The 25009-nt window shown below is 41.0% G+C and overlaps 1 protein-coding gene across 1 annotated transcript; it reads left to right on the top strand.

The window, feature by feature from the left end:
- Positions 1-11934: 11934 nt before the first annotated feature.
- FOXI3 (forkhead box I3) lies at positions 11935-17784 on the top strand. The gene is made up of 2 exons (XM_051982905.1): positions 11935-12689; positions 16447-17784. Exons 1-2 carry the CDS (start codon positions 11969-11971, stop codon positions 17094-17096), a joined length of 1371 nt encoding a protein of 456 aa, XP_051838865.1. The 5' UTR covers positions 11935-11968; the 3' UTR covers positions 17097-17784.
- Positions 17785-25009: the final 7225 nt, after the last annotated feature.

Raw genomic sequence — 25009 nt, 5'->3', positions numbered from 1 at the left:
TTGTTTTTTACTTTGAGATGATGATGGCTCTACTTCCCTTTTTTTTTTTTTAACTTCAGTGAAGCATAATAGATTCTGCTCTAGTCCCTTATTTTAACTTTGATGTCTCTATTTCAAGGGTGTCTTGTAAACAACATAATATTGGATTCTGATTTCTAATCCATTCTGTTATCTACTATTATTTTGATACAATAATACAAGAAAGAAAATTATCCTGAATCTTGACACGATTCTGTTTTTGGTCGTAGCTTTCAGGAAGTCTAATTATTCTTCTGTTTTTTTCTTCTTGATCTGTTCTTCAAATCTATTATTTTTCTTATAAGATGTTCTATTTTTTTCATTCTTTATATTTTGTTTTATTTTTTTCTTAGTTTCTTATAACTTCACTGGCTTCCCCTTGCCCAATTCTGATTTTCAAAGAGTTATTTTCTTCCTTAAGATTCTGGATTTCCTAACTGTTTGGACATGTATACATATATTGTATTTAACTTATACTTTAACATATTTAACATGTATTGGTCAACCTGCCATCTGGGGGAAGGGGTGGAAGAAGGAGGGGAAAAGTTGGAACAAAAGGATTTGCAACTGTCAATGCTGAAAAATTACTTATACATATATCTTGTAAATAAAAAATAATAATAAAAAATAAAGTAAAACAAACATAAAAAAAGATTCTGGATTTCCTTTTCTTGACTTTCTTTTCACAATGTTCTTGTTTTTCTTGGATTGTTTTTTTCTTTTAGTTTTTCCACAGTCTCTTTTATTTGACTTTTAGAATCTTTCTGAGTTCTTCTATGAATCCTTTTTAGGCAGGGAGCCTTTTAACATTACTTGTTGGGGTAGGAGAAGCCTTTTTTTTTTTTTACTTCAAGATTCTCTGAAGATGAACCCAGGTCTTCTTCCCTATTCCCATAGTAATTTTCTATATTTGAGTTCTTTCCCCTTTGCTTGCTCTTTTTTTTTTTTTAAATAAGAGCTTGTGAGTATACTCAAATCCTGGGGCAATGGTGGAGCATGCAATGGTGCCTCTGACTTCAGTCTTCCTTCAGCTCTCCCCTCTGACCTGGAACCCCAGACCAAGAACCAGCCTTCTGTAAGGGCCCAGACCAGCAGCTTCCCTATGTATGTGCTGGTTCCTTCTGGGCCAGGGCCATGTCTCAGAAACACAGCTTCTGTCCTAATAAACAGAAGTTTCATCAGTCTTCCCGGACTTCTAACTCCTCATACTACCCAGAAGGTAAAAATTCTCCCAGTCTGGCTCCCTCCACATGCTGTTTCAGAGGAGCCTGGAACTGTTTATACTCCATTCCAGTCAAATCTCTGTCCTGGGTCTTTCTTTGGATCTTCTCCCATTGTCCCAGGAGGACTACTGTCCTGCCCCAAGTCTTATCTGTTTTTCACCATTTACATTCTCTCTGAGGTGCAATTTTTTGTTTGTGGGGAAATCTGAAGAGTTTGGAATTTTCTGATCTACTTGACAACTTTCCAGAATCCTCTCCTGATTAAAATTTTAATCTATACTTCCACAATCTTTTGCTGAATGTAATTTTTTTGTATTATGTTCTGAAAGAGGTATATTTAATATTTCTGTTTTTCTACATTTGCATGTGGAATTTTTATATCCCAAAACAATGATCAAATATTATGAAAATGCCATTTGCATCTGAAAAAAAGGTACACTCTTTTCTATTCCCATTCAGTTTTCTTCAGAGGTTTATTATATTCAACATTTCTAAAATTCTGTTCATCTCCTTAATTTATTTTATGGTTAGATTTATCTACCTATGAGGAGGGAAATAAAAGTCCTCCACTAATATGGTTTCACTGTCTAGTTCCTCTTGTAACTTTTAACTTTTCCATTAAGAATTTGAATACTATATTGTTTGGTACTTATATATGCTAATATATTAGTCTTTCTTTTTTTGCTGAGGCAATTGGGGATCACACAGCCAGGAAGTGTTAAGTGTCTGAGGCCAAATTTGAACTCAGGTCCTGACTTCAGGGCTGGTGCTCTACCCACTGCACCACCTAGCTGCCCCTATATATTAACCTTTATATTATTTCATTGTCTATGATGCCTTTTAATGAGATGGGTTTCCCTGTTTATCTTTTTAATTAGGTTTGTTTTTGTTTTTACTTTGAGATCATGATGGCTTTACTTCCCTTTTTTTTTTTTTAATTTCAGTGAAGCATAATAGATTCTTCTCTAGTCGCTTATTTAACTCTGACGTCTCTGTCTCAAGGATGTTTCTTGTAAACAACATAATGCTGGATTCTGGTTTCTAATCCATTCTGTCATCTGCTATTTTATGGATAAATTCATCCTTTTCATCGTCACAGTTTCAATTACTGTACCTATTTTCTTTTGTCCTTCTCTTTCTCTTTTTACTCTGTCCTTCCTCAAAAGTCTGTTTGACCTCAGACCACTACCTGCCTTAATTTGCCCTCCTTTCTAATTTCTTGAAATATGAAATCTAGGCTCTTTCTTTCATCATGTCCTTTAGGCAATATGGCAATCCTTAAATCATTTCTGCTCAATCTATTTTCTACATCAGCTGTTTTTTCCAATAATATATTTCACTATTTTCTTCTTCTTCTTCCTCCTCCTCCTCCTCCTCATTCTCCTCTTCTTCTTCTTCTTCTTCTTTTTTCTCTTCTTCTTCTTCCTCCTCCTTCTTCTACCTTTGAGTTTGATGGAACTTATGGAATCATTAGGTTCCACTTACTCAATTCTAATTTTTGAGGAATTATTTTCTTCAGTGAAGTTTTGTATCATTTTTCCCCATTTGGTCAATTGTTTTTTAATGTGTTATTTTCTAAAGTATTTTTGGTGCCTCTTTAAACAAGCTATTGTCTTTTTATAATCTGCTTACACTGACCTAATTTGTGTTACCAATTTTTTTCCTCTACCCCTCATTTGATTTTTTAATTTCTCAGGTCTTCCAAGAATTTTTGTTGGACTTGTGTCTAATTCACATTTTTCTCTAAAGTTTGATTGTAGCTATTTGACACCATAATCTTCTTCTGAGTTTACATCTTGATCTTCTCTATCACTTTAATAGTTTTTAATGCATGAGAACTTTTTTTTTGTTATTTGCTCATTTTTGCAGCTTACTTCCTGAACTTTATGGTAAAATGGTTCTCTCTTCTCAGGGTGAAGGACCATTGTCCCAAACTTCATACTTTTGTTTTTAGACTTAGTTCCCAGGAATTGGGTGGGGAAAGGCTGGAAGTTTGGGTACTTCCAGGCAGAGATGTGACTGACTGCTCTCTTTCCATCAGAAGTGATATTTGTCCCAGGGCCTTGATCCCGTGTGACTGAGTGTAACACTGCTTCCTGGGACCCTTGTTCCCCTGGACTTTGAGCAACACTACTGCTAGGTTTCTTGTTTTCTTGGGACCTCCAGTGCTCCTTTCCATCTTGGAACTGTGACCCAGAAATGGATATAAGCAATGGAGTTGCCAAATAGCTTTCTGTCCTGCATAGGGCATCTCTGTAATTTCTTTCTTACCAGTTTCCAGATCCCCTTTCTGTCTCCAGCTTGAGAGCTTCCAAAGCTGCTGCTGATACTATTATGTCTCCAAAGACCCACAGCCACGTGGCTTCTGGACTAGCCCCAACTTCAATGTCGGAGACCTCTCTTTTTGACCTAAGTTGTCTTGGGCTGGAAAAACTTCTTCCTCAACCATTTGTTGGCTGTGTGACACCAAAATTTGATTCAAGGCCTTCTTTTAAAGTTATCATCTTTTTTTTTCTTAATGAATATCAATGAGAAATTTTTTTAATAACTTTTTATTGACAGAAGGTTATCATCTTCTTGACTTTGACTCTAGAAGTCCTCCTACATGCATTTGAAGTGAATTTGGATTGGGGAAAAAATGGCTTGCAATAACTGTTTTAAGTTGGGGCCCACTCTCTCCAGGGGCTGAAGTGGTAAGGGGAAAATGCGTCCCTAGGGTTGGGTAAAATATATTTATACTTCAATTCTTGCAATAATTTCTCAATAAATGTCTCTTTGTAAAATCGAATTGATTTTGATTGGTTAAATCATGCTAGAGAATAAATCCCAGATGACTTTAAGAGAGACACTAAAAAGCAGGAAACTAGAGGTTTGAGGGGGAATTTTTACAGTGTTTTTCTGATAAAGGTCTCATTTCTCAACCATGTAGGGAAATTAGACAATTTTTTTTTTAAAGAGCCATTCCTCAATTGGTAAATGGTTCAAAAAATATAAGCCCCTTTCAATTAAAAAAAGTTATCAATAATCATGCAAAAAAAAAACACTCTAAAACACATATAAATTTTTTATTCAGCTATTTCAGCTATGCCCAACTTTTTTAACTTTTAATTTTCAAAATAAATATATAGTTTTCAACACTAACCCTTGCAAAACTTTGTTCCAATTTTTTCTCCTCTCTTCTCTGTACCTCCTCCCTTATGCAGAAAGAAATCCAACATATGTTAAATATGTGCAATTCTTCTATGTATATTTGCACATATATCATGCTGCACAAGAAAAATCAGATCAAAAAGGAGAAAAATTTGAGAAAGAAAACAAAAAAAATAAGCAAACAACAACAAAAAAGGTGAAAGTACTTTGTTATGTTGTGATCCATACTCAATTCCCATAGTTCTCTCTCTCTCCATCACAAGTCTATTAAAACTGGCCTGAATCACTTCATTGTTGAAAAAGCCATGTTCATCAGAATTGATCATTGTATAATTTTATTGTTGCAGTGTATAATGATCTGATTCTGCTCATTTCACTCAGCATCAGTTCATGCAAGTCTCTCCAGGCTTCTCTGAAATCATCCTGATGATTGTTTCTTACCGAACAACAGTATTCTATAACATTCATATACTATAATTCATCCAGCCATTCCCCAGCAAATGCAAATTAAAACAACCCTGTAGTACTACCTCACACCTATTGGCTAACATGACAGAAACAGGAAATGATAAATGCTGGAGAGAATGTGGAAGAATTGGACACTAACGCATTGTTGGTGGAGATGTGAAGAGATTCAGTAATTCTGGACAACAATTTGGAAATAGGCCTAAAGGGCCATAAAATTGTACAAACCCTTTAACCTAGTTATACAACTTCTATGTCTACATCCCAAAGAGATCAACAAAAAGACGGAAAGAATTTGTATATACAGAAATATTGAAAGCAACTTTTCTTGTGGTACCAAAGAGTTGAAAAGAAAAACGGGGAAGAGTTAAACAAGTTGTGGTATGTAATTAGAAATGACAAACGGGATGGTTTTAGAAAACTTTTAAATATTTTCTAAATTTTCTATGAGTTTCAAAACTCTTTATCAGATGGCCTCTCCTCTCCCTTCCTTCTCCTGGCCCTCTGCCACACAATGCTCATTTTCAAAAATAATATTTCCTTTTCTAAAACTAATAATTAAATCAATCAGCAAGCACTAGAATCTTTCCCAGGAAATACAGGAGTAAGGCAAGGATACTCTTTCAACTATTATTTGCTATATTTCTAGGAATGCTAACAATAGCAATAAAAAGAAAAGAAATTAAAGAAAGGCAGAGACAGGGATATGCTGAAGCCAACTTATATTAGCTGATGAGAGCCAATTGTTAAATTTTTAGTGTGAGCATACACATTTTGGAAGTAGGCAAACATGATAAATTAGATATTGGCTTATCATTTTGTTGTTGAGATTTAAGAAAGTGATGGGAAAAAAAGATTTAAGAAAAACTTTTAAAATGTCATATTTACATTTTTCTGCTTATTAAACATTAGCCAGCATGCTTTTGAGTAATAAAACTATCCTTATTTGCTGATGATTGCATGATATTTGGAAAATCCCAGGAAAATCAGCAAAAATATAATTAAGACAATAGATTCAGCAAAGTTGAAGGCTACAAAATAAACTCTCAAAAATCAGAGTTGTAATAGTTATAATAATATTATTGTAACAAATTATAATAATCCAAGAGGCAATAATAGGAAGGGAAATCCTAATAAAAATAAATACAAAATAAAATATTTGAGAATCATATATCTACCAAATATCAAAGTACACAAAAGATTGGATAGGGTGGTAGATGCTCCATTTAATGAGGGCATCCAGGGCAGCCAAATCATTTCCCATCTTGCTGAGGCTACACTTTTCTGGACACCATTATGCCCCCACAATAGGAAACTCGATCCAGCTTCTTTTTTTGTGAGGTCGTCCTTCATTAGATTGGGAGTTACTTGAAGGCCTTTCTTCATATCTCCAAAGTTCACAGTGGTCGGCAGTACTTGTTGTACTGCCATGAATATAATGGAACATTACTGTAGTGTAAGAAATAATGAACATAAAAATGAAAAGGATTTTCATGAACTGATGTGGATCAAATATGCAGAACCAAGAAAATGATATACATGACAATTATAACAATGTAAAACCATAACAAAATCAAAAGCGACTACTGAACAATTATAAAGAGTAAGCATGGTGTGACAGGAGATAAGATATTACCCCTTTGCAGAGGTGAAAAGTAGACAAGTTTTAAACACTGCAGATATTTTTAGACTTTAAAAAAATCAGTTATGTCTCATTCTCTTTTTTTGTCTTTAAAAAGGGTTTTCTACATTTGCATGTGAAGTTTTTATACCCCAAAACAATGGTCAAATATTTTTTTATATGGGATACCTTTCTGGAAGGAGAAAAGAGAAAGATACTGGAGGAAAATATACTAATGTAAGAAACAAACAAAAAAAATCAATAAAAATTTTTCTTAAAAAAGAAAGTTAAATACCACAGCCAGCACAGCATCAATAGAAAGAGCAGTCTTTTGTCTTGACCTTTGGGACCCTCGCTCAGTAGAAGGTCTCATTTGGCAGTGATGACACCTTTGGATAGGAACTGGTTTTTTTTATTAAAACTTTTTTCAAAACACATTCATAGAACGGACAGACGAGTTATCTTTTGAATCTCATCCCAACGCTCCCCAGCCACCATGTGTGTAGGCTCTGGGGGGAACTAAAGGAGAACTGCCTGGATTTTTGTTCTTGCTATATTTTTTAAGGCCAATTTTGGTAAAATCCTTTTGAAAAAAGCCACTTGATGTTAGGTGATTAAATGGAACTGAACAACACTAGTCATTGGCGCCCCCTAACAATATGGCGGAAATACAGCAGATCCAGCAGACAGCAGAGATACCTTGGTGAGGGACGGAACAAACTTGTTACCCATTTAACTTAACAGTAAAATTTGGCTTTATGATACCATTTTGCTAAAGCTTTTTATTATCATAAATCCTTCCTCTAACATGGCAATGTAATGAAATTTCACAGTCATATAGTCCCCTAACCATTCTCAAATTTCCTTTAGAAAATGTTGGGAACTTGCATAAATGATCAAAGACTAAAAATCAGGAGGATTAATTTAGGCAGAATAATCTAGCAGGTCAAAAATCTGTACACATAGCATGAATATATTTAGATGTATATAATCTGAACTGGCTATTTCACATCTCTTGGAGCTGGAGTTTCTCTTTTTGTGGAAAGAAGCCCAAAGGTGGTTGCTGGATGGTCACTCATTCACTCTCCTATTCCCCAAAAATATATTGAATATGAGCATATCGATTCCACATTGCATAATAATTCTACATATTATATAATTAATATATGATATACCAATATATAATAGTCTAAAGGTTTGATGTTCTTTGGGGGGTTCAAGATAAAGCCACCTTTTCTGTTCCACAGGAAAACATATTTCCACCCAGAATAGGAGAGTGGCAGCTTCCTCTATTGGCTACTTTAGCTCCCCTTCCACTAACCACTTAGGCAAAATAAATAAATAAAAATCATAAAAGACAAGCAATAAAATAACTAGATAGATTTTTTAGGTAACAAAAGACAAGAGGAGAGGTCGATGTTCTGTGATTTAGAAACAAGATGAAATTTCAGCTCAGATGAAGAGAGAACAGTTTTGTACTGAGCACTCTGGGATACAGCACTGGAAACTAAATGATGTGATGGGGGTGACAATGGCTCTAGGCTTCCCATATTCTCAAGTCCATGTTTCCCCTCTCTTTCCCTCATCTTCTCTCCCTGGTTTTCTGGTCTCACTTTTGGGAGTCACATCTCCTCTTGCCCGTGTTATATACAGAGCCAGAGTCATTCAGGAATTTGTCAAGCCCACTTAGGGCTATTCAATCATAGAAAGTCCTAGACTGTACCATATGGTCGCTATATCACTTTTGTTGGGACATCTCAGAGCTGGGTATCCCATAGATTTTAAAGGGAAAATTCTAGTGTTGAGGAAGGAGAATCCTAGTGTTGGCAATGTAGAAACTTCTGAAAATAATCATTAAAAATCACAAACTATGATTTTATTTGCAGCTCAACTACTGATATAAATGTAACTTCTGTAGCAAACACTAATGTGCTAATAACGCTTCCAAATTGCTAGACTCCTAATGTGCTACTCTTTTTTGGGTACTTTTTTGCATAATGTTAAGGGCTTAAGTTTACAATATCATTGAACTCTATAGCTTTTTGCATAATATTAAGTGCTTAAGTGTAGAATATTACTGAACTCTACAGCTAACATTTATATAGTGCTTACTATGTACACTGCCTGAACGCTTCACAGCTGAATCTCGTTTGATCCTCACAACAACCCTGAGAGGTAGGTGTTCTGTTTATCCCCATTTTATAGATGAGGGAACTGAGATAAACAGGGGTTAAGTGAGTTGTCCAGAGTCACACAGCCAGGAAGTGTGTGAAGTTACATTTGGACCTTTGGATCTTTATCTGTTGTGCTCCCTAGCTGCAACTATTGCTTTATAAATTGAATTCAATTGGCTGGCATTTCAAATTTTTAAAAAAAATGCTAGTAAATTAAAAAAATAATAAAAAAAACCCGAAAAGAATCGGGTCACTATAAGGAGTCACAGAGGAAAAAAGGTTGGACCTGAAATCAGGAAAATATGAGTTAAAATACAGCCTCAGAAACTTAATTAATTTTATTAAACCTATTCAAACATCTCCAAAGGAAAATTGGAGGCATGAAAAATAAAAGACAGAATTTGAAATCGTATTCCTATTTGTTTCAGTGATACAGTCAAAACTATTTTTTCTTTCCTTAATTTTTGTAGTCACTGATTAGCAAATTATATGCTGTATTTTTTTTCCTCAAAGAAACTTTTGTATTAAGTTCATTGAAAAATCTGGTAAGGATTTATAATTTTGTATGTTGCTTTTGAAGGGGGAATATTTTCTTAATTATCTTCAATTCTGGGTATATCACTTTAATCTCTGTCTACCTCACTTTCCTCCTTATAATAACTTTCCTCTTTCAGTGCTTGTGAAGCTCAAATGAGATATTTGCAAGTTACTATATAAATGTTACTGATTATTATTGTCATTGAATTAATTACAAGCTAATTTTATAGACTTTCAAAAAGATTGTTTTCTAATAACGACATATTTTAGTTTGCATGAATAAAAATGTATTCTGATTTCCTTGTCATTTTTGTAAAAAGGTAATGTAACATTCACTGAAGTTATAAGCAATTTGTACTTTATAATTAATGTTTATATTTAATAAGTTCTTCCAGTAAAAGAAAAGCATGTAATATTCTATTAGTCTATTCAATATTTTCTTAGCCATTGCTCACTTATTTTTTAAAAAATATTATTTCTTTGTCAGAAATTAAGTAAACCATCGTTAACGATATAATTCAGAACCTTTTTTTTTTTTTTTCCACCTAAGAGGCGCAGGCATCCACAGTATGTAAGACTGTCATGGAGGCAAAGATACTCTAGGTGGCTCTGTGTTTTATTAAATGAAATTCCAGTTTCCAGAACAAAATAATACTATACAGGATACGAGTTGATCATAGGGAAAGAACTAGCCCCTACTTAAACAGAAAAGGCAACGATCAATAGTCCTTAGGAATTACTTAGATTTAGTTGAGTTTAAACAGAGTAATAATGTTTTAATTCCAGCCCCCTTTTTTAACAGATGGCAGTTATAACTCCTCTCTCCACAAAATACTCAAGACCATTTGTAATTCTTGGATAAACTGTCAGCAACACAGAATAGTGTGGAGATGATTAACAAATAACTCCTTTCCCTCAAAGACAACATACAGAATCATTAAGACCGACCAGATTTTTCAGTGACTTTTAATACAAAGTTGTGCGCATGCAATCTACTAAACAATAATTGCAAAAAATTAAAGAAAAATATTTTAATTGCATTAGTGGAACTATAAGGAAGACATGTTCAAATTCTTCAATCTGTCATGCCTCCAATTTTCCTTTTTATATATTAATTTTCTAATGTAGTCAATATCTACTTAAAAAGTAAGTGATCAATTTGGAAAGCACTAACTTCAAATATTTTTCCATTTGGATGAACTCAAAGTTGTCAATCTCTTAGCAGACGCAGGAGACATGTGGAACTACTGAATCTCTTACCTCCACCAAATATATGCATAAAATGCTGGCACTGACTTTAAAAACTGAAATTGTGTTCATCTAAATGAAGAATTAATCTTCCATCTCTAAAATCCAAATCAAGTGTAACAGGGGACAATACCGGTCTCTCCCTTACCCAAAATTTTCATTCCACAACAATCTCACAAGTCTGAAGGTGAGGTCTTTAAGTTCATTTATTTTTGCTTTTCCAGAAAATTATCATAAAGGTGTGGTTTTCATTTCTGTTAGTAAAATCTAAATTAGGCAATCAGCTCTTTTTTCTCGATTTTGGATTTCAAGAGGTGAAATACATTGATGCAGGTCCTAATTTCCAAAGCTTGCACACACACGAGAGAGGACAATTTTCCCATTAAGTATTTTTGGAATACTGGAAAGCAGGAAGAGTTTTTCAAAATTCACTGAACAGTCCGATTTGTTTCTTTGCAAACTTGAAAATGGTGAAAGAACAGAATTTTGCTTCTCTCCAAATGAAAACGGGAGAAATGAATCGTATCGTTTGGGTTTAGAAAGGTACAAGTTTTAAAAGGTCGTACTAATTATGCTCGCTTTCTAAAGAGCAATATTCTCAGTAAATGGTGCAGTCAGTCGCAAGGTCATAGGGACTTTTAATAAGGTCTCCTTCCCCTTCTGGGCATTTATGTTTCTCAGACGATACTTCTCCCCCAGTTCCAGATGATGTAAAGTGCAATACTCTCAGGAGGGGCGGGATAAATCAGTGCTATTTGCACAGTTAAATTAACATCTGTTTTTTCAAGTGTTAATCCTATCAGGAATTTGAAATAAGTGCCACGTCTACTATCACTTGTTCAAAAGACTCGAAAAGGAGTTTTCCTTCCTTCCTTCCTTCCCTTTTTTCTTCCTTCCTTCCTTATCTTTCTTTTCTTCTCTCTCTTACTTCAAAGGGGAGGAATAAAACAGGGAGAGTGAGGAATTAAAAGGCCACTGGGACCTCATGCACACACTAATACAATTTTCCGAAAAAGATTTTTAAGAATTCTATCAATCCAATAGCAGGCAGTCCCAGCCCTAGGGCGGGCCAAGGAGATGTATTAGCAGAGGGGCGCACCTAAATACAGGGAGGCATTGAATCCAAGGAAGGATCAGAATCCCGAGGAGCAAAAGTGGATTAAGATGCTTCAGACGATAGCGGCCACAAAAGGGAAGCGAGCTGGTGGGATCCCTTCCGGCTTCTCTCTCCCAGTCTCTTTTTCAAGCTGGGGCCGGGGAGTACCCCGGGAATGGAGGGCAGCGGAGCCGGGAGTTCTCTCGCTGCCTCTCCCGCACGGAGAGATCACAGAAGGGGATGCATGAGAAAGCTCGCGGCCTCCTGGCGCCCAGCTACACTTGCTGGGCGGGGCGGGGCAGGGCGGGGTCTGGTCAGGCTCCCGAATCCCCGCCCCCAACCAGCTCTCCGGGCGCGCCGGGGCCTCCCCTATAAGGAGGCTGAGGGCGGCCAGCCAGTCGGAAGATCACAGATCCCGTAGGTGGCCCGCGGAGGGATGCTCTCTGCGGAGCGGCGAGGCCAGCCCCGCTCCCCCCTGGCCGCGGACATGGCCCTCTATTGCGGTGACAACTTCAGCGTGTACCCGCAGGCAGCCACCGCCTCCTCCGGCGCCGCGCAGTCCCCCAGGGCTCCCTACGCTCTGCCGGACTACGCGCCGCCGCCGCCCACCGCGGCCAACCCCTACCTGTGGCTCAACGGGGCGGCGGGAGTCGGGGGGTCCTCGGCCGCAGCCGCCGCCGCCGCCGCCGCCGCCGCCGCTTACCTGAGTCCCGGACCGCCGGCGCCCCCGCCCCCGCCGCCCTCGGGGGGCTCCGCGGGCCCCTTCCTGCAGCCGCCTACGCCGCCCGCCGGGCCCTTCGGCTGCCCGCCACCCCCTCGCCCCTTCGCCCCCGCGTCAGCCCCGCCACCCCCGTCTGGCCCCGGGCCGGGCCCCGGCTCGCCCTCGGGAGGCGCCGCCGAGCTGGGCTGGCTGTCGCTGGCCAGCCAGGAGGATCTGCTCAAGATAATGCGGCCGCCCTACTCGTACTCGGCGCTCATTGCCATGGCCATCCAGAACGCGCCCGAGCGCAAGCTGACGCTCAGCCACATCTACCAGTTCGTGGCCGAAAGCTTCCCGTTTTATAAGCGCAGCAAGGCGGGCTGGCAGAACTCTATCCGCCACAACCTCTCCCTGAACGACTGCTTCAAGAAGGTGCCCCGTGACGAGGACGACCCCGGTGAGTAACCGGCCTTGGAGCACCCTTACAGGGGCGGGGGGAGGGGATCCAGGGCCCTCGGAGGGGGAGGGGGCCCATAACCTCACACCAGGGGCAAAACGGGCGTGGGAGGTTTTGGAGGGAGCGCGGAGCAGGTGCTCGGAGGAGCGCTGTGGCGATGTGGAGGGACGGTGGTGAGAGGGTGCGTGGAAGTGGGGCTCGGGGAGCTCAAACGCCGCCTCCACGGTGCGGGTGGGCTGCCGGTCGAACCGTGGAAGCTAACGCGGAGCTTGAGGTCACTTGCTGCAGAGGGGGCGTGGCGCCGGGCTGGAGCACCTTGCGGGGAGCCTGGGCGCTTCGAGCGAGTTGGAGGCGCACACGCGGGGGGGACTGGGACTCCCATCTACCCGGCAATTTGGAGGGCTGGGGAAGGTGCGAAGGCTCTTCGCGCAGGAATCGGGGATACCAATGCCTGAAGCCCCTAACATCGAGGTTGTCGGGGGTCATGAGCCGTGTGGGCGCTGGGCCATCCACGCACGAAATTTAACCTTCCACTCTAGGCAGGAAGGTGGGGGGACTTGGGAGCTGGGGAGTGTGCTTGAAGGAAGGCTATGAAGCTCGTTCCGTCAGGCTCTGAGTGGGGACGTTCCAATAGAAAGGAACTTAAAGAAATCAGTATATTGGGGAAAGGGACGAAATAGGTTTTGTGAGAAAGGGGAAAAAAGAAAAAGAACCAGGGCAGTCTTGGGTGGAGAATGGGATGAGGAGAAACGACCAGTAACACCCCAAAAGAGAGGAAGCGGCCCCTTCAACTCGGATATGGAAGAACAAGGAGATATCTCCTCCATCCCCCCGAAAAATTTAAAAGAAGATAAGTGAGAACGAAAGCTTTGTTTGACTTGCTGGCAAGTGAAAAGACTTTAAAAAAAAATTTAAAGAAGCTTTGCTTGACTTCAGGCAGGTGAGAATTCGACCCAGTGAAGGAGCAGGAAAAGGAAACTGCTCCTCCTCAACAAGGAAAGAAAAAGGGGATCCAAACACCTAGTAAAAAGAGGCTAAAGGGGGAGGACCCAATGGTCTTTCCATAAAGTGGGAGAGGGAAAAAGCGAGGCATCCTTTTTTTAATTGAAGAGGAAAATGGGAGTGGGGAGAATTTGCGACGTTGGGAACAAAATGACTGGGTTCAGGGGCTTATGTCAGACTCAGAAGGCAGAATGTGGATCTAGAAATGAAAAAAAGCTGGAGGACACACATTAAAGGAAGAAGTTGGAAGGAGAGTTAGGGTTGCCGCAGTAGGATGTAGCAGGTTCTAGGGAGGAGGAAGAATCAACAGTTGGATAGTGATTTGCATAGGCTGTAAGAAGAATCTGTGTATACATTTGGCATTAGTCTTATTGGGCATGACCTTTGTAAAGGAGTTCCACTGTATCCTAACTGGGAAAGAGTATACCACACAACACGTAAGAGGTGCTTTAGTAGTAGTCTTGGAGCTAGAAAAAGAAAGATGTATAGTTCTTAGAGAAATAACTGTTTCTGTAAGTTATTTTCTCCTAGCATTGTTCTCAATAAACGTTTAGATCTTAAATCTATCCCAGCCTTCCCCTTCTCCCCTCATCTCCCTAAGTCTTAATTCTACAATGTGTACTGTTCTGGGTTCTTTTCTAATTCCTGAATCCCAAAAGAATTGGATGAGTTGAAGTAGAATGAAGAATGTCAGGGTGTTCCGTGAGAGATTTCCTCCAGGCAATTTTGGAATGCTTTTTAAAAAACTGAATGTTAAAGGGATTTCTGACACTTAGTAACTTTGACCCCTAGCAACTTAGCTAATATTGTTTACTTCAGTTTCTTTTGTAAATTGAGTAGGGAAGGAAATGGTAAACCACCCCAGTGAATTTGCTAAATAAATCTCAAATGGTGGGGAACCTAGTACCACAAAAGGTATTAGATGATTTTAATCTGTGGAAGCTTTTACTGTCTAGCCTCCGAATATAGATAAAGAAATAGGGAAGGAATTGAAAACTCTAGCTCTATAGGAAAGGATGGAAGAGGTGGGGTGGAGAGGGGGAATTGATAAACTGAATCTTGGAAGCCTGGCGTTCTAAGAGATGGAGATGGAAGGGAAGGGAGTGTTCTAAGGGGGAATATCACAAAGAGGGATGGGATTTTGAGTGAAAGAAGCACTTTTCACTCACCAGGGCACCAGGACTCAACCCAAAGATGTAGGACTTTGTTTGGATACCCCGTAGTTTAATAATATCCAAGGGCTTTAGGAGTCAGTTGGCAGATCCATCTCTTTAATATGCACCATTTGAGATTTATCACCTGAGATTATCAGGTGAACTTTATCTCACTGTGACTTTATGGCCTTGAGGAACCTGGTTTTCACTATTGTGCTTCTTCTTAAGACACCTGAGTACTTAAGGAATAGCTCCTAGATATCCTAGGTGGCAAGTTTTGTTACTGTTATTTTTGCAGAATGAATACAAGTACGGCATGGGGCATATGGGAGGTTTCAGAGAGAGTTGGAATATAAAATCCTGTCTTTTTCAAAGCCTTTTTTTTTAAACCCTGAAAATATTTTCTATCAATATAGTGCCACTGACCTAAACGATGCTCTTTTGTTCTTGTTTCCTTATGGTGATGGTGGCAAAAGAGAAGAATTAAGTGTATAAATTAATATACATTTTCTTCATCTTTAGGATATAGATTTCTATCCCTTGCAACTTAGTATACTGTAATTTCATCTACTCAAAATTTAGGAGAAGGAAATATAAAATCTTAGCAGCGAATATTGAAAAGAGTTGGGGAGAAATCATAAAGGATAATGTTAACTTAGTTTAACATTTGAAGCCAGAATTCTTCAATCGTAGGCAAGTCATTTATAACCTGAACTTCAATGTGCTCAACCATAAAATGCAGATAATAAAGTAAAATAAAATTTTACTTACCTCATGGGCTTATTATGTGCAAAAGGGAAACGCTTATGGCAGTGGAAAGAGGGACTGCTTTATTTTATTCATAGGGATTTGGGTTCAAACTTTGTTTTCTGAGGTGACATAGCTATCTGGGTGATCTTGGACAAAACGAAACGCTTAACCTCTATAAGCCTCATTTTCCCCAGCTGTAAAACTGAGGGGTTGGTAGTCTGAGCTCCATTCCAGCTCTAGGCCTATTGTACTAAATGAGAACCACTTGGTTGCCCCAGAAGTGACAAATAAAGGTGACATTACTGACCTACTCTGTTCAAAGGGGTGGGGCCAACGTGTGCTTAGAGCAGAAGCCGCAGCAGGTTCCCAGATTTTTCCCGAGAAAAAAAGTCTGGCAAAGTTTCACAGCATCTCGGCGTCAGCTCGGCCACAGGATGTAATCCCTGTACTGGGCTGTTGGAGGGTTTGCGATCTTCGTGGTTCTGGAATTTTAATAATGTCTTAGATTTATCTGGAGATTTGCAGGAGTCGAGATTGCAAATGGGACGGGAATAATCCTTTTTATAGCGCTTTACAAAGATTATCTCATTTGATCCTCCTAATAACCCCGTGAAGAGGGGGACTGTTATTAATCCCATTTTACAGCTGAGGAAACTGAGGCGGTTGTTCACGTGACTCGCCCGGAGCCAGTGAAGGGTCGCAGACTGGGTGTGAACTCGGGGTTCCGGTGCGTAGGTTCGGCGCTCTGGGCACTCGGCCGCCTAGCCGCTCTCCTGTCGGGAGGGGGAGGGGTGCAGCGTGGGAAAGGGCCCCGTCACTGACTCTTTGCTTTTTAATTCCTCCTCCCCCAGGGAAAGGCAATTACTGGACTCTCGATCCAAACTGTGAGAAGATGTTTGACAATGGAAACTTCAGGCGGAAGAGGAAGCGCCGCACGGAGCCCAGCGGCGGCGGCGGCGGCTCCTCCACCGCGGCCGGAGGGATCCCGAAGCCCGAAGAAGGCGGCCCCCCCGGAATCGTGGTCAAGCCTGAAGCCGGCGACAGCCCTCCCTCCCTGCTGGGCCCTTCCCCCTCCACTCCCGAGCCTCCCGAGGAGTCCAAGAGCGGCTCGCCTGCCAGCGGCCCGTTACTGTCCTCCACCCCCTGCCTCAAGTCCTTCTTCAGCAGCCTGGGCAGCGCCGGCAGCGCTGGGAGGAGCCACCAAGCCAGACACCTGGGGCTCCCGGGCGTTCCCGCGGAGCTGTCCGCGCGCGGCCTGCAGGGGGCGCAGCGGAGCGCGGCCGCCGGCTTCCCCCCCAGCTCCCTGTCCGAGGCGCAGCCCGACGCTTTGCACCTGGGCGGCGGCGGCGGCGGCGGCGGCGGCGGCCTCGGCTCCCGGCCCTCCTCCTATTACAGCCCCTTCCCCACGGCTGGCGGCCAGGGCAGCCACTTCAACAACCCGTTCTACAACAGCTTCAGCGTCAACAGTCTCATTTATCCCCGGGAAGGCTCCGAGGTGTAAGTCCCGCCTTCCCGAGCGGCAGAGGGCCAAGGTGCAGGAGGCTGGGGGCCTTGTGTTGGTTGGTTGATGGGAGAAAAGGCTTTTATAAACTTTTGAAATGTGCAATTAAAGCCAGGTGCTGTGCACAAACTGCTTCCTCTTTTCCTTCATCCCTAACAACCACTCAGCACAGGATGAGCGCAGGGCTTTGAAAACACCCCGGATTAGTGACTGGATATTTTCCTGGGGCAAGAATAAGACATTCTAGAGGAAAACTCCCAACTTCCTAGGCCCGAAATGAATTCATGCTGGAGGGGGGAACAAGGAGTGGGAGTTCAGGAGTCCTGCCATTTTAGGTGACTTGGGCTGCTGATCGGTATCAGTATCTGTTGAAAACATCTTGGATCACCCCTTTCCAGATGAAGAAGGGGGGATTTTTTTGTACAGTTTTATTTCTTTCAATGTTTCCTTGAAAATGTTACCTGAAAACCAATACCAAAGATACTAGTGGTTCTCAGGCTTCCTTTTGTGCTTTTACATGATGGATTTTTATGAGCTTTTGTAAATACTATTTCTATATGCAATTTTATATTTGTAAATTAATACAAGTTGTTCTAATTTATCATTTGAACAGGGGTAAAATTTATTTTTTCCTTAAAAAAATAAAACGAAAATCACTTTGACCACCAAGAATCCCATGAAAAGATAATTCTTCCTTTCTTTTTTGTTGGATTTGTTCCTCCTGAGTTGTGTGCTTTAGTTTTTCTATAGGGACTTTAACTCACCTGCCACCTTTCTCCCAGTTTTTGTCACCTGTCATAACGGTAAACTCCCTCTTGGAAGAGAAATTGCTTTTATGCAATCATTTCCAAAAAGAGGTAAGCTATGATGACCTGTTAAGCAGAAACAAATTTTTGCTAGAAGAGGGGGGAGGGCGTTTGCTGTCTAAGTGGTTCTAAGGAGCAGCTCTGTTTGAGAATGAGAATTACATAGCATTCAGTTACACTCTGGAAAAGGGAAATAGAAATGTTCACTGATAATTATATTGTTTTGGACCACCCTCATTGCAAATAACTTAATACCTTCCTTCACCTGCTTCACTCCATTGTGTTGTCAAAGAGCATTTATTAAGCCCCACTGTGAGCCACTCACCGTGCTAAGCTTTGCATATGCTAACAATCCCTATCCTTAAGAAGTTTCACACTCTTTCTCTTCTACTACAGGCTTCAATTTGTAGGTACTCCCAGGGAGAAGACTGGGTAAATAGCCCTTCTGAGCACCAAAGGTGTCTCTAAAAGGCTAAACATCTCTCAGCCTCGGTTCCCTCCTTTGTAAAATGAAGACGATGACCTGGAAGTTTCCTTTCCAGTTTTATCCCTGAGGGATGGGGTGGATGGAAAAAAAGAATTCTTAAAATTTGCTCAATCTAAAATCTAAAGCCATTAGGTCAGAGCTGTGTGTGTGTGTGTGTGTGTGTGTGTGTGTGTGTGTGTGTGTGTGCGTGTGTGCGCGATACAGTTCAGATCTAGATTAATTTCCATTAAGAATCTTGGCTCCGGAGCTTCTTCAGAGTCCTGACATTTCTGGTGGGTCCGGTTTGATTCATTCCCATCCCCACGGCCCCGGCCGGCTCCGCCCTGTGCATCTCCCCCTCATCCCCCCCGGAGCTGAGCTCCTCGCTGGTCCCCGAATGGCCACGAGGCTCTGTCCGGGAGCAGCCTGGGTGACGCGGCCTGCCCCGCTCCTCCCCGCCTTCCTGGGGCACCTGGGGCCCAGGTAAGTAAGAGACCACCCAGCCCCGGGAGTCACTTTGCAATTCAAAGCAGTTGCCGCGGGGCCAACGAAAAACTCCCAGTAGTTTTCGGATGAAGGCCGGAAGCGAAGGAGAACCGGGGGAGCAAACCATTTTTAACGCGCCTGAGGAGCCATCAGTGTGCACCTACCCAAGACCGGAGGGGCAATTGCTTCGGTTTTACAGAGGAGGGAACTGAGGGCCAGATCACGTGTCCGCCGCGGAATCGGAACACAGGTTTCCTGACCCACTTAGTGCCCTCATTCTTAGATCTATTCCTCCAGCCTTTCTTTAGGCCATCCACTCTCACTGCCAACCAAAAAATGGAGGGGCTCGGGGTTTGTCCCCTGGAGAGCTGGAGCTCCTAAAACGCGTTTCTCCCTTTGTGAAGTCCTCAAGCACTCGCGAGACACTGACCCATCCGTGAAGGTCAGGCTCTCCAATACGGACAGAAGGTTTTCTGCTCGCTCCTTTATTCGTTACCTGGCACCCGCGGGCCGGCCTGGCCAGCCCACCTGGCGGGCACACTTGGGGAGGGGGGATGTGCGCGCGTGCGTGCGCGTTTGTGAAGGGTGGTCTTGCTGACTAGCCTCCCCTCACCCGAGGTGTTTGGCAGAGACCCAGGAGTGGGGTGGGGGCTAACGCCCCCCTCCCCAAACTCCCAAAGGTCTGAGCCACCTGCTCTGGCGGGCGTTCCGGCCTATTTCACCCCCACTTATTCCATAAGCGTTAAAGCTCTGAGCTTGGCAGAGGGCTCGCGCCTTTGCTCACACGACAGCTTTGTCAGGAAGCCGCTGTTTCTGCCCTTCCCCTTCTATGTGTGGAGCGTCCCTTACTTTTCCGCGCTCCTTTTCTCTGCTCTGCTGCACAGACTTCACACTCTCATCCTCCTGCCTTGGAACTGCCTTGTCTCCCACCCTGCTGCGTTCTAGCTCCTCCCCCCGCTCTCCGGCTTCCTTAGCCTCCTTGGGTTCGGGCTCCACTCCTTCCTCATGACCGCTGCCCTGCAGGCCTTTCCGGCCCGCTCTCTCCCAAGTCTGGCCCCGCGCGCTGACCACGGGCTTTTCCTGCCCTTTCCTTCTCCGGGGGGTCACCTGCGGAACTCTCCAGCGTGCCTGTCCCCCTTGTATGACCGCCCCGCAGGCTCCCAGTTTCCTTGAGTGACGGCAGTCAACAGGTGGTTCACTTCCCCCTCCGGGATCAGCTCAAATCCCACCTCCTAAATAATAATAATTTTAAAAAGCCTTTTCCTGCTCATCTGCTATTCCATCCATCTGTCCCGTGTGTCATTTCCTTCATTAGATCCTGGAGGACGGGGCTGTTTCTTCCAGCGTTGGTCCCAGTGCCCCGCGCCTAACAAACTCTCAGTAGCCGCTTGTCGGCCGGCTGACCTCCCAAGGGCTCTGTCCGCCTGTCCCTCATCTGCCTCCCGCATCCATTACCTTTTACCCGAGCCTCCATGACTGCTCTCCTCTGCATCTTCTGACGTCTTAGAGCCCCGATCCCCTCGCTAGGACAGGGGTTCTTCCTTCACATTGGCTTCAGCCTGGATTGAAAGGGGCATTGAACTTGATCAGGAAGATCTGTGTTCCTATCTTGGTAAAGAGCCTGGTAACATCATAAGCACTTAATAAATGCTTGTTGAGGACTTAGTTTCCTCATCCAAAAAATGGCCTTAATCCCTGACTAGTCTCCACCTCCTAGGGCTGCAGGGAGGATGCAAATGCTGTATCATTGACTTGTCTGATTCCTACCTCCCAGAGAGACTTTCTATAGAGTATTTTTTAAAATAACTTTTTATTGACAGAACTCATGCCAGGGTTCTATGGAGTATTTATTGAATATATTAAACATTAGATAGAAGAGGAGGAATTCTGTCTACAATTATCTTTCAATCGTCTCTGGGTGTGATGGTCCCATGGTCCAGGCGGGTATTTTCAGGGAACACATTCAGAGTGATTGTAGCTATTCCTTCCTCAGCAGGAAAATCATTCTGGAAGATCCCATAATCTCAGAGATGGAAACAGTCTGAACCGGAGGAGATTCCCTCCTCGAACATAGCCAACAAATGACCATCCATCCCTGGCTCACCTTCCCTTGATGTTTCCACTTTGGGGCAACTTTAAATCTTAGGCCTCTGAGAAGTTGAATCATTTCCATCCTGGTCCGGCTGAGCTGTTACTCTCTATTATAGTGAAAAGAGTTCTGATCTTGTTCTTTTAACCCAATCTAGCCAGGAACCCATTCTTTGGGTTATAATCCTGTTCACTCCTAGCCCCCGAGTTCTCATTTTTATCGGAATTTGGCCTTTGAACCCAAAGTGCTTGGCAATATTGGACTTAGAAAGCAACCACAAAAAGTGACTGCAGTAAGATCACTGCAGTGTAGGGCTGCACTGAAGTCATCCGGGCCAGGCTGACAGGGATTTCTTGTTTCTACACAGTCCACAAATCATGTTTCCTTTCTTTCCTACTTTATTTCATCTTTTAGATTCAGAGTTCTTAACCAAGGGTCTGATTCGTGAGCAGATTCCAGGGAATGTGGGAGAAAATACATTTTTATTTTCACTAACTTCAATTGGACATTTAGCACTTTTCCTTCAATTATGAATATTAGCACCAAACTGCTACAGGATTAGCCCTGGTATGACTTATCAATAGAAATCATAGATGCTTCATGTGACAGTTGTGTTCATCACTCCTTTGAAATTAGTCACTGTCCTAAAACTATTAGATTGAAATGTGTTCTGTCTTCTTGCCTACAGACTAGATTTCAATATAGTTTATTTGTTTTGTAATTTATGTATTTCATTTAATGAATTTAAAATGATTTTGTGAAGGAAATACCAGAGGGCTCCATGACACAAAGAAGGTTAAGAATCCCCGCTGTCAGAACCAGGAAAACATTGTACATAACAGGATTGTGCGATGATCAACTATGACAGACTTGGTTCTTCTCAGCAGTTCAGTGATCCAAGGGGATCCCAATAAACTATGGATGGAAAATGCCATCCGCATCTAGAGAGAGAGCTGTGGATTCTGAATGTAGATCAACACATGCTATTTTCACCTTTTTTTTTCCTTCTGTTTTTTTTTTTTGTCTGATTTTTCCTTTTGTTCTGATTTTTCTCTCCCAACATGATTCATATGGAACTATGTTAATAAAAAAGAATGTACATGTATAATTTTAAACAATTGTTTTACATGTAACTGGGGAAAATAAAAAATAAATATTTTTTTAAATCCCTGCTGTCATCAAACTTCTAGCTTCTTTTTTTTGCAACTCCTTTTTAAAGTTTTTTTTTAAAAGCTTTTTTTAAAGCCCTGAAGTCAGAAAGACCTGAGTTCAAATCTGATCTCAAACACTTATAACTTCCTAGCTGTGTGACTTGGGCAAGTTACTTAACCCCAATTGCCTCAAGGGAAAAAAAAAACAGTTTTCAACATTCACCCTTGAAAAACCCAGTTTTCCAAATTTTTGTTTCTCCCTTCTTTCCCCCCTCACCAGACAGCAAGTAATCTAATATGTTAAACATGCAGTTCTTCTATCCACATTTCCACAATTATCATGCTGCACAAGAAAAATCAGATCAAAAAAGGAAAAAAAAAAAAAAGAAAACAAAATGCAAGCAAATAATAACAAATAACAAAAAAGTGAAAATACTATGTTGAGATCTTCATTCAGTCCCCTAAATGCTCTCTGTATAGATGGTTTTCTTCATCATAATATCCTTAGAATTGGCCTGAATTATCTTGGTGTTGAAAAGAATCACATCCATCAAAAATCTCATAATTTCATTGCCCCTGTGTACACTGTTCTCTTGGTTCTACTCACTTCACTCAGCATCAGTTCCTGTAAGTTTCTCTGAAATCATCCCACTGATCATTTCTTATAGAACAATAATATTCCATAACATTCATATACCACAATTTATTCAGCCATTCCCCAACTGATGAGCATCCACTCAGTTTCCACCTCCTTGCCACTACAAAAAAAAAAAAAAGCTGTTACAAACATTCTTGCACATGAGGGTCCTTTCCCCTCTTTAAGATCTCTCTGGAATCTAAGTCCAGTAGCTACATTGCTACTATTCAAAGTTTTATGGCCCTTTGTAACCCCCAGCTTCTTAAACTGTGATTTCCAACCTTCTGTGGGGCCTCATAACTGAACGTGGGAGGTTATGAAATTATGATTTATTATAAGTAAATATTTGATTTGTATATCTATTTTATATACCTATATATCCATGGTCACATGAAAATTTCTCAAGTGAAAAGGGGTCTCTGGAGTAGAAAAAGGTTCAGAAACTCTGATAACCGACAGGCCAAAAAAAGCCCATCTCCATCCTAACTTCAGCCATTTCTCAAAGGGGCCTCCAAATAAGCAGATGAGTTCGTTGAGTTGTGTTTCAGACTCTTCTCTTAATTTCCCTGATCATGAGATATGGAATTCAGCTCATTTGAAGTTTGGCTCAGGGTTTATATATAATATATACATACACACATATATATGGCCATAATCTTTGGAGTTGTAGTGGATCTTTGCTCTGGATTAATAACTTAAAGTAGATGAACTCTATGGAAAAAGAGGGTGACAATGAGATAAGGCTTCTTCAACATTCTGTTTAGAGGCATGTTGCTAAGAAGTGGCCTAATGCAGTATATTTAACTATATGAGACATATTGAAAGGTGCACACCTGCATTGTGTTTGTATATTTACAAAGCACTAATTAGTTAATCTTGTGGGAAGAAGCCAGAGGAAATTGTTTTAGTCAGTATTTTTTTTAATAGTCAAAGAACTATATGAACAGTGTTAACGTGGATTCTCCATACTTCTGAGTTAATTGGGCAATTGTAAAGAAGTATAAAATAATGCTTAATGCTTACAATGAATAACGATTACAAAAACCTTTTTTTCAAACATCCTCATGAAGTTTAACCTTGATGCTTGTCTAGATTATGTTCATAAATATTTTGTACAGTGAAAAGCAGATTGTTGCTTAGTGATACTCAATGAGTGACTCTTTAAAAAAATAATAAGGTTTGGACCTTATTATTGCAAATTATTAAGGGACTTTTCCATTCCTTTTGCATTCTCCCTTATTTCAGAATCCTTGAGAGTCCATCTTTCAAAGTCTTCAAAATTATGGTGCCTCTAACATGGTAATCCTCTTGTATCAATTCCTTTTTTTTTTTTTTAATGAGTGTGCTATTTTTATTTCCCAGGCATTATATTGAGGACTGGGATGGTAGAGTCTGAATAGGAGGGATTATACTCTTTCTGAGGTGAAAAAATTCTTTTGCAAATATTTTTATGGAACTTTTCCATTTTGCCTGTATGTTATTCTTCCAATTTCATCCTTCAATACTTTGAGATGCCTTTACTTAAATCTTTTGCTAAGATTTCTTTAAACTTTTTTTCCTTCCACAAATCTTTTTAAAAAGATTTTTGGGGTGATTTCTTATTCCTTTATAAGACAAAACTACTAATAATCTTTCACTCTCCTTCCACAAAATGAACATATATTCTAAGCCATTATTTCCTGTGTCTGTCATATCTCTCTGCTAAGCAAGAAAAGAAAGCATTTGCTTCCTCAGGCAGGTCTTAGTCTTTTTGAGGGGGATAGAGATTCCGTAAACTTCTTGTGGCAATTAATTTATATGGGATAAATTTTTTGCGTGAAATTGGTACTAATGCCATTTCTTCTTTCCATTTCTCCATTTTTCAATGTAATTTATTTAAATAGATCAAGTTGGGGTTATTTTTAATTGTATAATACAGTTTCCCTCACTTTTAGTCTAATTTTGTAATGTCACCAATACACATGTCAAAATCATATAAAATAATTTGAAAGATATAACAATGGTAACTTTATTTGCTAATTTTTATTGGATGATTTTTTTCCCTCAATGCTATTTTATTTTTCCAAATATATTTAAAGGTAGTTTTCAACATTTACCTTTGCAAAACCTTGTGTTCCAAAATTTTCTCCCTCTCTCCCTTAACACCTTCCTCCCTAAGACATCAAGCAGTTCAATATAGATTAAATAAATGCAATTCTTTTAAATATATTTTGGAAGATTATTCTTATGAAATAAGGCATAAAACAGGAAGATTTATTCTTGTCAAAAGTATATGCCG

This window comes from Antechinus flavipes, chromosome 2, assembly GCF_016432865.1.
Source record: "Antechinus flavipes isolate AdamAnt ecotype Samford, QLD, Australia chromosome 2, AdamAnt_v2, whole genome shotgun sequence".
Lineage (NCBI taxonomy): Eukaryota > Metazoa > Chordata > Mammalia > Dasyuromorphia > Dasyuridae > Antechinus > Antechinus flavipes.
This window is presented reverse-complemented; position numbering and strand designations above follow the sequence as displayed.